We start from the raw sequence: 16,069 nt of genomic DNA, 5'->3' as shown, positions 1-16,069 counted from the left end.
GTACACTCAAACGACCTTACCATGTCGTTTGATAATACACTCAAACGATATCGTCATATCGTTATACCGCCATATCATTTAGTATCATATGCAAGCAGTATGGTTGGGTCATTTGGGACTACTATGGGGGTTTGTGTGAGTCGTTTGGACTAAAATAATTGATTAACCCGATTAACCAAGGAAACTCCTGATTAACCAATGATTAGCCCGATTAACCAATAAAAATTGATTACATAAACATCAATTACACTTTTCTTATACATAAACACCGAACACTTTTCTTATAATACAAAATCATTAATCGATCATAATTGTACAATAATTTATTTAAACAATAATCTGCAAAATTGAATTAGTAATGATCAATTATCAACACATCCCAATTGAATTAGCAAAATTGATATCCAATTTAAAAAATTGGGTTAGAAACAACACAATTAGTTGTATCAACACAATTACATGCACTTAGCACTCTTTATCTGTTATGACATAGCATAGTATCTATATAATCAAATTAAAACATGTAATCAAACATATCAAAATCTAAAATAATGTAATCAAACATGTCAAAATCTAAAATAATAATTTGTTTTATATCTAAACTTGTTATTTTTATTTTTTTTTTTTCAATTATGAATTATAAACTTCAATTATGAATCATGTTGTTTTATTTGGTGTAGAATTATTCTGCATTCTCTCTCTATATTCGCAATTCTTTGTTAAATAAATCTATAGAAGTTTCAAATTTGTGCGAAGACTACTCAAGAAAGAAAAAAGATAAAGTTTGGATCATATGAAATAACGTAAACAAATCAATAACATCTGTGAGAAAAAAAAATAAAAAAGATATAACAATTTTTATTTGTTAAAGTAGTGTTAAACACTTAAACTCCTTCGGTTCCCTCGCCTTCTCCAACAGAAAATAGTATACCTCCATAACTAATTAAAGTTCTTTATCACCCCATAATAAATAATTAAATATAACACCAACAATTCAATCTTACCCATATCATTTTTTTTGTCTTCTATGGTTTTTCCCTATAATCTCTTTTTCTTTCTATATTTGTTTTATTTGGTGTAGAATTATTCTGCATTCTCTCTCTCTATTTGCAATTCTTTGTTAAATAAATCTATTAAAGTTTCAACTTTGTGCGAAGACTATTCAATAAAGAAAAAAGAAAAAGCTGGGATCATATGAAATAATGTATACAAATCAATAAGATGTTGTGAGAGAAAAAAATTAAAAAAGATGTAACAATTTTTATTTGTTAAAGTAGTGTTAAACACTTAAACTCCTTCGGTTCCCTTGCCTTCTCCAACAAAAAGTAGCACGCTTCCATAACTTAATAAAGTTCTTCATCACCCTATAACAAATAATCAAGTATATATAACGCCAACAATTCAATCTTACCTATATCATATTTTTGCCTTTTATGGTTTTTTCCTATAATTTCTATTTCTTTCTATATTTGTTTTATTTGGTGTATAATTATTCTACATTCTCTCTCTATTTGCAATTTTTTGTTAAATAAATCAATTGAAGTTCAAATTTGTGTGAAGACTATTCAAGAAAGACAAAAAGAGAAAGTTGGGATCATATGAAATAACGTAAACAAATCAATAAGATGTTGTGAGAAATATATATATATATATATATATATATATATATATATATATATATATATATATATATATATATTTATTATATATTTTATAATATATATTAATCATATATTTTATTAGTATATATTAATCATAGAAGATTTCCTATTCGAACTTTGCTTAGGGCCCCCGATTATCTTGAGCCGCCCCTGTAAACTAGGTGACAAACAAAATAAGAACGCCCAGACTAACGATACCCATACCAGTACCCTCATAAAACGACTTCAATTTTTCCTCTTTCAATTTAGCTGTTGAGATAGCGAGATCCAATTGAGATGTAGCTGATGATGATGTTGATCGAGATTGATTAGATTTCCTTTCCAAAACAACACGTGCATCCCCAACAAATTGCCACAACTTCTCAATCCCTAAATCTGCCACAAAATTTGCTAAATGACCAGGACTATTACTGACTCGCTCAACCATCTCTTATCAAGGCTCCTAAAAATTCCATTTATCTATTCTAACTGGCGCCACTCTCAATTCGTGATAGTGATTATATTATAGACTATAGAAACTTTGAGATTTCAATTCAAATTTTCAATTTTTTTAACCTTTTCACTTTCCCACACATTTTTTTAGCCTATTTTCAAAATTGTTATCTTCTAAATTTTTTGTTATAAAAAAAAATGTTTGTGGGGGGAGACTATTCAAGAAAGAAAAAAAGAAAATGTTATGATCCATTTTACAATAATTGTTATCTTTTAAATTTTTTGTTAAATAAACTAAGCGTTTGCATTCATATGAAATAACGTAAACAAATCATATCGATCTATAAAATGTAACAATTTTATTGGAACTTTACTTAGGGCCCTCGATTGCCTTGAGCCGCCCCTGAGATGTATGTCAATGTTTTCTACTATAAAAAAACAAACAAACACAAAAGAAACTTACGGATATATTGTGTTTCTTCTTTTTGGATTGCCCACTTGCACAATTTTCTGAAGAACTGCAAATTAGGAAGTAATATTTACAGGCAGAACAAATGAAGTGAAGGACTACATAATTGATCAAGGTCTAGGAGCTTCTAACCAACTAGTTATGAGCTTTTACAGAGTGATTAAGTAAAGTAGATTCATATCTTTCTAACTACTCATTTCATTCATTCTTGTTAAGCCGTGCTTAAAGGTAAATGAGCCTTCTGAACCAATATGTATGATCAAACAAGGAGAGAAAAGACCGAAATAATAACTTCATAATAACAAGAACAAACTATGCACAGTTCATTCACAGGGACAGTCTCAAAAGAGCCAGAAAATACACTAAACTAATTCAAATACACTAGTCTTAATTTGGACAAATAAAAGAACAAAAAAGAAAATTATGAGATTGAGTTTAAACTTGAAAGCTTACTCTGTATCAGAGCTTCGCATACGGGGGATATATTCATATAGCCATGCCTGAAGGTTAAGAAAATCATTTATAATAAGAATGCTTAAAGGTATACTCAAGATACACTTATTGTTAAATAATATATTACCTTAGCCAAAGTAACTACCTTTTCTTGTAAATTAGGTAAAAGTTGAATCTAGATATTATAGACATGACAGCAAAACCCACACATCAAAACCTAAAAGAAAAGACCTGCACAACTAAGCTAGGGTTTTGAAATAAGCCAAATAGCTAGCTTTAAGGCTGCTCCAAATGATATACTTTGAAAGCTGAGCGAGTTTTTGGAACTTCGATTTATTTATTTAGTTATTATTTTATTTTTTTTTTTTTCAGAACATTTAAAATTAATATTATTTCTACATTAAAAGATAATCCTATGTAAATAACTTAGTCAAATAAAAAAGAAAAAATAGTAATAAAAATCTAGGTGTAGTGCCTCATAAAGATCTTTGAAAAAAGATCAAGTTTGGTTTATATAATATATGAACGAGCCCGAAGAGTTTGCTTATTGAGCCTAGTTTCATCAACATCGTTTGTTAGGTTATATGAGCTATAATAAAAGCTCAAGCTGGGCTCATTTATTAAATAAACGGGTTCGAGCCGAGCTAAACGAGCCAAGCTCACCCTTATTTTAGTTCACCCACTTGTTAGCAAACACAAGGTGAAGATTGGCTTTATTTTTTCCCTCAGACACGAAGACCAGGTTCGATTTTTTTTTTTATCTGTTTATTTTTTCTAATTTTAATTGTTGTAAGAAGCCATGTGAAAGTTTAGGGTTTTAAGACCGCAATTATCAGATATAGGGTGAAGGTTTTGCAAAATAAAAAATCGTTTTAATCAATAATTTTTTGCAAAGGAGGATCTTGTACGTAGTATTCCAGAAATTAATTAAGGGAAATTTGACTAGGATACTGTAGTAATTTTTTTTATTTTTACTACAACCAGCTCATTTTAGCATGATAACTATTAATTTTAAAGTCTCGTCTCTGTTAAATATTGGTTATTAGTTCTTTTAGACACATTCCGATTTTGTTTCGTTTGCTTGGTTTATGGTTAATTTTGTTAAGTTGTATTATTGTGGTACACTCGATCTGTTTGTGCTTGTGTTTAGTAGTAAATATTTGGTTTTATTGTGTTCCCTTTTTTCCTATTATTATTATTAGGTTATTGAGGAAAATTGAGGCTGGGGATAGTAATGGCGCAAAATCCGAGGAAGAAACCGAACATACTGATAACGGGTACACCGGGAGTAGGCAAGACGACCACGTCATCTTTACTCGCTGACGCTACTCAACTACGTCACATAAATATAGGCGAACTGGTTAAACAAAACAACTTGTATGATGGTTGGGACGAAGATTTCCATTGCCACGTCATCAACGAAGACCTTGTATGTTGAATTGGGTTTCGATTAATTTTATACAATTCTTATCTGTCTAACTTATTGTAATTGATAGGTAGCTGATTAGTAGGTGTTTTTAAGTTTGATTTTGCCACTATATATGCTGCCCTTGCTATTAACTTCTCTTATTTGAGTGTCTCAACTGTGTTTTGACTGTTCAAACGTAGGTGCAACACATATCTAATAGGTTATTGCAATAGTCCCTAGTAAAAATTGCTTGATGCGGTCTTTTCTTAACATTTATCCATGACTTACAGGTATGCGACGAGCTTGAGGACATGATGGAAGAAGGTGGCAACATTGTAGATTACCATGGTTGTGATTTCTTTCCTCAACGCTGGTTTGATCGTGTGGTTGTCCTTCAAACAAATAACTCTGTGTTGTATGATCGCTTGAGTAACAGGTTTAACTTCATATTTACACTACGTTGCCCTTAACTCTATTGTCTAATATGTACATCACTAAATATTTACTGTTTATTTTCTTCAGAGGTTACATGGGGACGAAGCTGTCAAACAATATCGAATGTGAAATCTTTCAAGTGTTACTTGAAGAGGCTAAAACCAGTTATCCTGAGGAAATAGTTATAGCATTACAGAGTGATTCCGTTGATGACATTAGTAGAAATGTGGGCATGTTGACAGATTGGTTAAGGAATTGGCAACCAGCATCTTGAAAACAGTGCGGAGATGATGCTCCTCTTGATTCCAAAAGGCTATCTACCAAGCAAAGACCAACCTATGTTGCAAGTGTATGTGTGCAAGACTTTAGTTGGCTTTGATCCGTCATCTGTCAATACTGTTCTTTACTGATTGACGGTTATGGTTTGATGGCTGTGGCTATCGCAGATTCATTTTCCTTTCCTTTTTTCAAATGAAATGTAAGCTGGAATTTCCTAAGATAACTTCAATTTGGTCACAGCCTCACATTTTTTTTCTTTCTTTCTTTTGGTAAACTTGGATGACTGTAAGATCTTATATATAAGTAGTATTTTAGTCCGTATAGGGGGTATTGGGACACCACCGTACTAAAAAGTACGAGTAGTGCCTCAGTAAGATCTTTGGTTGACTTATAGGATGTCAGTTTCGTTGAAGGGGCCCCAAAGTTTAATGTTGTTCAAGACAGGTAAGGTGCAAAACCTCCTAAGAGTGTTAGGGTCAGGATTGAGTTTAGGTTTGGCCAGCTGATCTGTAATAATTAAGAAACTGAGTACTGAAAGAACCCTTATTTACTCTTGCAGTCTTGCACCAAATAAATGTATCAATCCAGTTCTTGTATTTGTCTGGCAAATTTTTAAGTCGGAAATTATTTTCCCATTATTTATTTGCCCAAGAAAATTTATCAAGCACGCCCTTACTGGCTTTTAAATGGGCAAATATTAGCTGAATGAATGAATGAATGTCAGTGGGAACACTATCCAGAGATATTTAAGGAAGGGGAAGAGTTGGAAGTAGCCGTCTCCAATTCCTGTATCCTTAAATGCTTCTCCCGCCACTTGTTCATTCGGACCACTACTACTGGACGATGAGGTACCTTATCCTTTTACTTATACTTTTCTATTACAAACTAGAAACAAGCAATTAATTTTTGCTACTTTTATCTATTTATTTTCTCAAGTTTTTGTCCTTGACAATGCCAATTACTTGAACAAGAAAATTTTATTCAAACACAACACTAATGCATCAAAATTACTGTTTTATTAGGATGCCTAGGCGCATTTCCCCTCATTACTAACTATATATTGACTTTTGATATTACAAACTATCCAGGATCCTAAGGCAAGTGATGGAAAACAGAGGAGCAGGAAGACGCGATCCCTACTTGAACAAGATGTAAGTAAATCTTCATTTCATCCAATGAAATTCACTTAATTTGTTCTCACAACATTTCGTCAATCTTTCATGTGTTCGTGTCATAACTGGTCACTATTATGAGCACACTCCAATCTCTCCTCATTATCCAATTCAACTCGGATTGAAATTAGTTTTGTTATCCAATCTCTGCTCTCTATTCGACTTCCACTGAGTACACATGTCAGACTTATTTCCCATAGTGTCTTAGAAACCTTGTACTTGTCCTGTGAGGTAGTGCCGTAGTGGTACAACAGGTTATTTGCTGCCCAACAAATGATACCTTTCCCAACTTCTGCCCAATTATTGTAGATTAGATTATTAATAAAAATTAATGCTCATCGAATCTGAATCTCGTTACTTTTAGGCATTGACCTAATGAGATTCGCACCGAGTACCCAACTAGAAAATATAGGTGGGTTGTCCCACCAAATACCATACTAATAGGAATTGCAAGCACCCTGAACTCTCAGTTTCGTTGAGTGTATTGTAAAATGATTTTTACTCATCTGATCATTCCTAGGCTGACTTGCATTGACACGGATACATGTGTCCGTATCCGACACGGATGCGAAGTGTCTGTTAACCAATCAGCAATTACATACAATATCAAAAAACTGAGGTATATTACATACAATATGTTTCCGTGTGTGTCCAACAAGGACACTTGGATATGTATATTACACGGTTTATAGACCAGCAATGGAAAATTTCGAACGAAGGATAATGCAACACTTGGTCTCCTGAAATTTGTAACTATCCATATCTTGTAGATTACAGCATTGCAGAGGCAGCTCGAAGAAGAGATTGATTTACATTTAGCGCTCGCAAGTGCAGTTGACCACTCCAATGCTACTTTCTCGAATTCTATTGATCACCTCCCAGATAAGGTTAGTCTATCTAATTCAAAACTTGATTTCCAATATTTCGAGTCCGCGTCGCACTATATGATGATCCAATTGCAGGCTCAGGAGCTTGTGACTAACATAGCTGTGCTGGAGATTACTGTATCAAAGCTTGAAGAGGAATTGGTTGCGTTGCATTTTCAGCTTAGTCAAGAGTGGAATGAGCGCTGTCTTGCTGAGTACTGTTTGAGACAGTTTCCATCTTCTTTACCATCACCTCTCCCTTACTGTCCTCTCTCCAGAACAACTGGTTCTCTCTCTTCCTATATCTTTATCTCTATGTGCTTCTTGTTTTATCAGTTTGTTCTTTTTGAATTTAGAAAATGCTCTTTTTATAATCGTCTCTTCAAAATTTCTTATTGTTTAGTTATCCAGTTGGTTCCTTTTAATGATTGCTGAGTAGTGAGATTTGCAACATCTATCTGGTCAAGTTGATACATTGGCAGTATGACTTTATTGATCTTCTCTGAACATGTAATCTGGTATAGTAGAGCCTGTTTGCTGTTGTGGTAGATGCAAAAGTAACGAATATAAGTTTTTACTGATGTAGGTTGCAAATCCAAGCAAACGAAACGGACAGGGTATGACGCTGGATGACCTGCTTCTACAGACAGATGAAATGGAGGGGAATAAGTATTCCTATCTGGAGAACCTGAGGGAACAACCTAATCAGCTCTCAGAAGAAATGGTGCGATGTATGATAAATATTTTCCTTTGCCTAGCTGATTCATCCAAGTTCTCTTCATCTGGGTGCATGGCTTCACCAGCATCACCACAGGGCCACCTTTCCCATTCTTCCATTGCATCTCTCCCAGACTCGTTCGCAATACCTGTATCAAAGCAAATCCCCTCAGTTGATTTAGAGCATGAAGTTTTGGCTATGGAATACCTTTGATCCTTACCGAGTTCAAGGGAATTTAAACTGGACAAAGTACATTGGACTGTATATGCTTGGCTTGTTTAGCTCGAATTCCACCCTTACACTTAATAAACCACTTGGGTGCTGATGGATGGTTGGTGCATGGCTGAATATGTTTGTCATCAAATTTTAGAAGATTTGGTATTGATGTTTCATGTTTGAGCTTGTATCACCATTGAAGATGCACTGAGACATCTACAAGCTAATGTTCAAAATTCACTGACAAAAGTAGTCATTTTTTGTATGGTCAGAAACTTTGAATATTACCGGATTCTTCAAGTTGTTGTCCTACTCTACCAAAAATATTGACCGTAAGGCAGGGGGCAGGGACAGAAGCAGGAATCTTAAGGTATGACCGTTGAGGGTGACAAGTTAGTACTGGCGTATAATGAGTATTGCTGAATGTAAAGGGTTTGGTTGAAGCCAATCATAAGATGATCGATAATAAATATATATGTCAAAATCTATTTCAGAGAGCATCATATCCATTATTTTGCAAGGAACTGAGATCCTATTCCAACTAATATCTTATGCGAATGACATGATATCTCTTGAGAGATTGGATGCGACATCATTATTGGTAGTGGCACTGTTAAGGTCAATGAGTTGTAGAATAATAGTCCTCAGGCAGTATTGTTTCATTTAATTGCAACACCGCGTGACTCCCATCAGTGAAGAATTCGTCCATATACACACGTCGCCTCCCATCAACTGGGGACTTAATTAAGGAGAATAGTCATTTTGAATTAAATTACAAAGTTAGTGGGGCGTGTCGTTTGGGTTCAAAACTTTGAGTAATGAATTCTTTCTTGGCTTCTTCTTATGCGTGTGTCCCGCATTTCCCCACCCTTCTTCCCTACTAAGTACTAACCCTCTCGAGTCTCCCCTAAATTGTCTCCCACCACACCAGATGACCCCCTTATTATATGCTTCAACAGATGACCATGTTTATACCACTTTTTTTGCAGGTAAATACCACAAAAATAGTCTAGGATAATACAGATAACATAAAATGAATGTTGAAAATGTGGTCAGTCCCGTGACCAAAAAGTCCTTTCAAACATGAGTTACTGTACGCAGGCTAATCGTGAAGTTAAGCTATCTTGGCTCACAAACTAGGACACCAGCCAAAAGTGAACCACCTAGACATTTTACACTAGCTCAAAAGGCTTTTGTTAAGTCAAATATATGTGATTACAACTTTGCAAGTACAACTAAGAGAGACATTTCATACAGTACATCTATGTTTTATGACTCCTAATTGTCTACTTGTATGTTTTATGAAATTAAACCCATGGTAAATGCCCAAATTATACACGTTTTTGTCGTCAGAACACAAAAGAGAAGTCAAAAGCAGAAATCCAACAAAGAAGAGAGAGTGAAAGAAAGACGGAGTCGTATTTTGTTTCCCTTCATTTGACCTTTCTTTGAGTCTCCCGAAAAAGGACAACATAATTTTCACTCATTGTCATGACGTACTCCTCTTATTCTTTCTCTTTCATTCAACTTTCCAAACTTTGAATGTTCTTTCGTTTCCTGTTTGCTTCTCCACTATAAAAACTTCTTCTTTATCTATCATTCATTCTAAGAAGCTGTGATTCCAAAGAGTCAGTTTGTTTACTTTGACGGGGGATCATTCAGCAAGATTCACATGCGAGTTCTCGGTTTTCAGCTCGATCTTATAAACTCATTCTGATCATCTGGGTTGGGTTGGGTGGGTTACTTCTCTCAATATTGAGTTCGTTATTGCAGAAATCTTTAGAGTTGACGAATTCAAGAATCCTTTGAGAAAGCTAGAAAGAAGAGGAATTTTAGCAGTCAAAATGGCAGATAATACTTCTTCACATACTAGTATGATTGACGACTACAACAACAGCAACACCTCTGGTTCCACGGAACGAATAAGTGGCAATGTCATGATAGCTGCAATTGTCGCTCTCTTCTTGGTCATTGTCTTCATTCTCTTCCTCCATCTATATGCCAAATGGTTTTGGGGTCCAAGAGGAGATGTTGAGGATGAAACTCACCACTACCATACCAGGAGGCCAAGACGCCGTTTTGTTTTTGCTCCAACCCAAGACCCTACTGTTGCCTTGCACACAGGACTTGATCCCGCTGTCGTTCGCTCTCTTCCCGTCTTGGTCTTCCATCCTGATGATTTCAAGGACGGTCTTGAATGTGCTGTGTGTCTTTCTGAGCTCTCTGATGGAGAGAAAGCTCGTTTGTTACCGAAATGTAACCATGGATATCATGTGGAGTGTATTGACATGTGGTTTCAATCCCATTCCACCTGCCCTCTTTGTAGAAACACTGTCTCACTTGTTGATTCCAAGGACCCTAGTCCTCAAATTCAATCCCATGAGGAGGACAGTTCGTCGACTGCTTATTCAATAGATTCTCCGGATTTTCCAACCAATGTACTGTTTTGGGGAAATCAGACTCTGCTTAGCACCAGAACCATTGGACAAGGAGAAGTGTCACCGTCTACCTTTTCTTCAACTTCTATTTTGTCAAGTACTCCTAGGCGAGACGGGGGTTTGATGATTGAAATACCTAGTTTAACTGATAGGTTTTCATCTTTGTCGCCTTCGCCAAGTAGATTCACAGAAGAAGAAATGAAGTCCCCTATGACGACACGGTTAAGGTCATTGAGGAGACTTCTGAGTAGAGATAAAAGGCCTATCCCCTGCAGTCCTAGTTCTGTTGATGTTGAACTAGGTGAAGGAGGGAGAGGCCAGAGTTCAAAGTCGAGTCCAGATTCATGAAGTAAATGCACTATGAACAGTGGTATTAGACTGGTGCATCGTATCACACAATGCAGGGCTCCAACTAGGAGGCACCACATTACTGCCCAGTGTTCTCTCGATTTATAGTATCCAAAAATGGTGAGTACTTGGAACTCCCCAGTGAATTCATTTTCATACTAGGTATTTTCTTGTATTAGTGACGAACTTCTAGATGGTTGTATAGAAAGTTAGTAAGCTTCTCTGTTCAAGGGATTACAAGGGAGCGATCCCTATTCTACAGAAGATGTAGCATTCTTGTATTCTTTCTCTCAAAATGTAATTGTTCAATGGCTGTTGATATTTGTGTTCCTCCATATGAGCTTTTGTTGGTTATACTTGAAGAACAACTCCAATGCACCCACACTTTTTTCTAGGTAGTCTCATAGTATAGGTGGTTTATTGGAAGTAAACCCTCTAGTCACCAACTGATTCGGCTAGGAAAAATTCGAACAGACTATATGTGACCCCATTATAGACTCGAGAGAAAATATGACTGTATTATGTATGACATCATCTTTTTCAAAACTTTTGTGCTTGGAAGGTTCTTCTTTAATTTCCTCTGTCATAGTGGGCAAGGACTTCCATTTTCTTGGTCAATTAGTGTCTTTGTAAAGAACTGGCATGGTCGGAATTCAGAACTTGGAATCCATGGCCCTTTTAAATTGACCGGGAAGATTAAATTAAATGACTGGAAGCACACAAGTTAGACTTTTATCTGAAACAAGCAGAAAAATTAAAGGACTTGATCAACCCTTGAACTAATGGTAGTTGCCATCTTTCCATTCATCCAACTACATAACTACTACAGCAAGAATACTATGAAGTCCCGGCTTCTATTGCATCAGGAAGTTAAATATAGCCCTTGCATCTCCGTGTCATTTGTGCATACCCGTTTGCAGCCTCTTAGCTTGAGTTTTCTCAGTTTACTTCAATTTTTCAGACCTCTACTACAGCTATCTTCAGGGTTGGTCATGTTACCAAATAAACAGGTCCATATGCCTGAGAAACAATTGGGTGATTGAGTTGATCTAGACTCACATATGGTAAACTTATCCCCTCCCCTCTTGCGGGAGTAAAAAGACTGGTGATTGGACCAGATGTATGACGTCTGGCCTGCGATGTCGGGCCTGCTTTTCTTTCACTCCCATATATCGGACCTGATAGAGAACCGGGTCTCAGATTTGATGCCCGTACACTATTTGCAGATTGCCTTGGAGGCTTGCTCTTTTTATCGACTTTCCACCAGGAAAACAAACATCTTTTCCACCATCTTTTGCTCTTTTTATCTTCATCAGACATCTTTGTTTGGGCTTCTTTTTGGTGAAATGGTGAAGCTTGATTCTGCATTATACTTGAACGATTCTTTCTTGCTTCTTCTAGGAACTGACACAAATTAAATTTCAGAGTAGTACTAATTCATGAGTTTCTTTATAAAATCATCATAAAAAACGCCACTGACTTTGCTTTCTGCCTGTGTTTACAAGAGAATATAATATTGTGGTGTGACTTGTGAGAGCATCTATAGCGCGAAAAATCTAAATTTGAAAGCCATCTAGAATGAAAACTGGTTCCTTAATTAAATTTTCACTAGGAAGTTCCAGTACCCCAAAGACTTTGCCCACTGAAATAACAACTCGGGACAAAATCACAGGTCTATAGCCATTTCTTGCTTGATGTCAATCTTAAGTTCAATTTTTATTTGGCTGTGGCCTGTGGGAAGATGGTTTTCCACCGGATCTAAGCTAAGTAAAGATAGAGTACGATAGATTGGTACCCAGTCACTGCATCGGAGATGTTTGATGGATTTGAAAACAGATTGAGTTGCGAAGTCACAGTTATAAAAATTAGTTACCAGGGCCCATCATATTATGTCTACACAGAAACGATTTAACAACTAACAAAGTAGCAAACTAAAACCAAAGAAAACCAGAAAGTTTCTGTATTTTTACCAGTGAAAAATCAACTTGTGGATCAAAGTAATGGCCATTGTAATCCACAGGTTCAGATTTTGGAAAAACCGAAATTTTCTTCATCATCTATCTGAAAATTCCAAATGCAACCAAGTTAATTAACACATCTAAATTAAACATGCGTAGGAGTCCAGAGTCCAGATAGACAAAAAAAAAAAAAGATTCAAATTAAAGGAAGTCACACAAATAAGAGGGTAGCTAACTAACACAGTAAAACAAGTATCAGAAAGCTTCAATAAATGATATGATAAAAGTGTTAAGTGTGCAAAATAAAAAGCGGGCAGTGTGACTGTACAAGAGAGGGAGACAAGGCCAGAAGATGGAGTAGAAATCAGATGTTCAACTTGTTTGAGAAACAGGTGAAGGTGAAACCATCTACCAGTCTACCACCACCCAATTACTATGCTTACTTATATAGACGCACAATCCATGCAAGCTTTGGTTGTTGGAAATGCTTAAGATGGGGACCCAAAATGGAAATGAGCAGCAAAAGCAGTTAGACATGGAATGAGAATTGGTTGAGTAGCAAAACAAAGCATACCATTGAACAAAACATACATACATTATTATATATATTGTTAGACTTCCCTTTTTCTTCGTTTGCTCAAACAACACTACTACTACTTGACTGACTGATATAGAGCGGAGCTTAATAGGCTTCATATTTTATAATGATGATGATGATGCTGTTTCTTACCTTTAATTATCAAAAATTGAAGTGGGAATCAATTACTTGCACACTACCGTTACGCCGTATGTTTCGGCCCTTAAATATTCTAGCTTGATTGAAGAACGTGCCCAGTCTATCCGTATGTCTGTCTATTGAATAGGACTTTAGGACTATTGTAGGAGATTGAGATGTAAATTGAAGCACACGGTAGGTAACTCTCACCTTCTTTGACTATTGACATGACAAATTATTATTATTATATTTGACACACTTTCTCTTTCTATAAAACAAAACCAATGACACACAACTTTAACTCCCCCTGCTGCTGCTACTGCTACTGCTACTGCTACTGCTGCCCAAAACAAAGGTACATACATATTAGTGAACCAATGATCAGTATTTAGCTTTCACTTTTTTTGTTTAATACTATTCAATTTAGCATCCCCCGACTAGTACTATATATCATGATGAATTAAATTTCGTCTCCTGTTCATTTTAACTTATGCTTGGGTGTTTCTAGTATTGCTAAAGCATCTTATATTTAGGAGATTGCAAATAAGCTATCTTTTTTGTTTGGACTTTGGAATCAGGTTTTCAATTCGAAAATGAAAGCTTCAGAGGTAGCTGGTCTGTTGAAACTGGAGACTCACCCTGAAGGAGGTTTCTACTCTGAAACATTCCGAGATTCCTCTATTACCCTCCTCAAATCCCAGCTCCCACCCCACTGTAAGCTATTGTTATCCTTGTTTCCTCGTATGCATCAAATGCTTCTCTCAACTCTAGAATGCTCTTGCCTATATCAAATGTAAAATGCATATTCACATTACAATCAAGCAAATCTTAAAAAACAACTCATAGGGAGCCTCCCATCTTAGCAATTTAGCATCCATGGTGGCTTCCCCTCAAACACTTGACTCCCATTCAGTTGAAGAGCTGCGCCAGCTTTAGCAACTAAATCAGCAGCAACATTGCTCTCCCTCCAAATGGGGGTGATTCTGACATAATGTAACTTAGGCAAACTCTCCATCTAGGTTGTAAGTCCCGTGGAAGTTGAGCATCAATGATCATTTAAGAGTTTTTGAGGCTTGCCGCATATTTCTTGTTATTTATTTATTTAGTTTAGAACTTTAGATTGTGTATTTCGTCATCTGACTGGAGCTTTTCGATACAGACAAGGTCGATCGTCCTGTCAGTACATGCATTTACTTCATGCTACCCTCTGGGAGTGTCTCGCACCTCCACAAAATCCCATGTGCTGAGACTTGGCATTTTTACAAAGGAGATCCTCTAACGGTATGTCTGCATCTACATTTTCGACATAAACTCATACGATATGGTTTATGAACAGGTCTACGTTGTTCAGTTTAGTAATTGTGCAGATATGACCATATAACTTTAGGCTTCAGTGGTTGCCTCTTCATAAAGTAATTTGAATCACTAATTTCCGTCGGTGTTTTCTCTGTTACTGAAACTTGTACTTGTGCCTTAATACAACCATTTTGTCAGGTTTTTGAGCTAACTGATGCTGGGGATATCAAGCAGACCGTCTTAGGTTCAGACATAGAAGCTGGTCACAAAGTCCAATACACAGTTCCACCGAATGTGTGGTTTGGTGCATATCCTACAATGGACCTAGAGTCATTTTCTTCTGATGGAAAATCGCTCCTCAAAACTCCAACAAGAGACAGTGAGAACCACTATTCTCTGGTCGGTTGCACTTGTGCACCCGCTTTCCAGTTTGAAGATTTTGAGTTGGCAAAACGATCGGATCTCATTGCATTTGCTCCCAAAGCTGAGGCCTTGATCACGTACCTTACTTTTCCAGAATGAGAAAAGCAGGTTCTCCAGTAATGGTATATGTATTCAGGATTTGTAAGTTCTTCGTGGTTCACACATAATATCTGAAGGATATGTTTCCTCTTAATCTTTTCTTTGTTAATCTTCAAAATAATAGATGAAGGATATTGTGTTGACATAGGGTGGTATAGCTTATCTTTCCTTTATCTGCCAATTTGCCCTCAACTACACTTGCAATGGCAAATTTAATCCTGGTTTATAAGATGATTCAAGATGAACATTGGAAGGGTTGGACGAGCAACCTACAATTGTTGAAGGAAACAGAACTGGTTCTCTTTGCTCCCAGTTCATCCAACTGAATAGTTGTCGCATGAAATACGCCTTGATAAATTATCTTCAGCATATAGTATTACAGACTGCATCATGCACAATGAGATAATTAACTACTTGTTGGCTAATTAGAGCAGAGAAAGTGGTTTATCCATTTCTGATGCAACCCAGGTTTGTCGCTAGCATGACCTTATTCCTTAGTGAAAGTGATTTCCGGTTTCAGCCATAGGGATAACCTGCATACTAAAGTTAATGTGATTCTTTTTTTTTTTGGTTGAATGTGATTTTGCATGATTGTTGTTACTGAGTAAAGTTAATTTCTAATTTCAGCCATGGGCATAACCTGCATCGTGCCTTGTAACCTCTGATATTTTATCATCAACAAT

General features: G+C 36.1%; 4 protein-coding genes and 1 long non-coding RNA gene across 6 annotated transcripts; all 5 read left to right on the top strand.

Moving 5' to 3' along the window:
• The first annotated feature begins 3,345 nt into the window (after positions 1-3,345).
• LOC147473491 (adenylate kinase isoenzyme 6 homolog) lies at positions 3,346-5,733 on the top strand. Of its 2 annotated transcripts, XR_015210414.1 has the most exons (5): positions 3,571-3,757; positions 4,218-4,444; positions 4,714-4,859; positions 4,946-5,207; positions 5,697-5,733. XR_015210414.1 is itself a non-coding variant. In XM_086587380.1 (4 exons), exons 2-4 carry the CDS (start codon positions 4,250-4,252, stop codon positions 5,130-5,132), a joined length of 528 nt encoding a protein of 175 aa, XP_086443506.1. In that variant the 5' UTR covers positions 3,346-3,757; positions 4,218-4,249; the 3' UTR covers positions 5,133-5,733. The 2 variants fall into 2 exon arrangements, 1 of the variants encoding a protein (XP_086443506.1); XM_086587380.1 differs by having other exon boundaries at positions 3,346-3,757; positions 4,946-5,733.
• LOC147473490 (uncharacterized) lies at positions 5,533-8,612 on the top strand. Its single transcript, XM_086587383.1, has 6 exons — positions 5,533-5,586; positions 5,911-5,985; positions 6,226-6,288; positions 7,080-7,196; positions 7,272-7,461; positions 7,762-8,612. The coding sequence occupies exons 1-6, from the start codon at positions 5,533-5,535 to the stop codon at positions 7,806-7,808; spliced, it is 546 nt and encodes a 181-aa protein (XP_086443509.1). The 3' UTR covers positions 7,809-8,612.
• A 1,066-nt stretch (positions 8,613-9,678) lies between these two features.
• LOC147473489 (RING-H2 finger protein ATL3-like) lies at positions 9,679-11,225 on the top strand. Its single transcript, XM_086587385.1, has one exon. The coding sequence runs from the start codon at positions 9,954-9,956 to the stop codon at positions 10,893-10,895; it is 942 nt and encodes a 313-aa protein (XP_086443511.1). The 5' UTR covers positions 9,679-9,953; the 3' UTR covers positions 10,896-11,225.
• Positions 11,226-13,799: 2,574 nt separating this feature from the next.
• LOC147473488 (RmlC-like jelly roll fold protein) lies at positions 13,800-15,529 on the top strand. The gene is made up of 4 exons (XM_086587386.1): positions 13,800-13,923; positions 14,147-14,282; positions 14,728-14,849; positions 15,063-15,529. Exons 2-4 carry the CDS (start codon positions 14,162-14,164, stop codon positions 15,384-15,386), a joined length of 567 nt encoding a protein of 188 aa, XP_086443512.1. The 5' UTR covers positions 13,800-13,923; positions 14,147-14,161; the 3' UTR covers positions 15,387-15,529.
• A 199-nt stretch (positions 15,530-15,728) lies between these two features.
• LOC147473487 (uncharacterized) lies at positions 15,729-16,057 on the top strand. The gene is made up of 2 exons (XR_015210415.1): positions 15,729-15,854; positions 16,014-16,057. It is a non-coding gene; the product is annotated as an uncharacterized LOC147473487 (long non-coding RNA).
• Positions 16,058-16,069: the final 12 nt, after the last annotated feature.

This window comes from Coptis chinensis, unplaced genomic scaffold, assembly GCF_015680905.1.
Source record: "Coptis chinensis isolate HL-2020 unplaced genomic scaffold, ASM1568090v1 utg2490_pilon_pilon, whole genome shotgun sequence".
Taxonomy (NCBI): domain Eukaryota; kingdom Viridiplantae; phylum Streptophyta; class Magnoliopsida; order Ranunculales; family Ranunculaceae; genus Coptis; species Coptis chinensis.
Note: the sequence above shows the minus strand (reverse complement) of the source record. Positions and strands in the feature narration are given on the sequence as shown.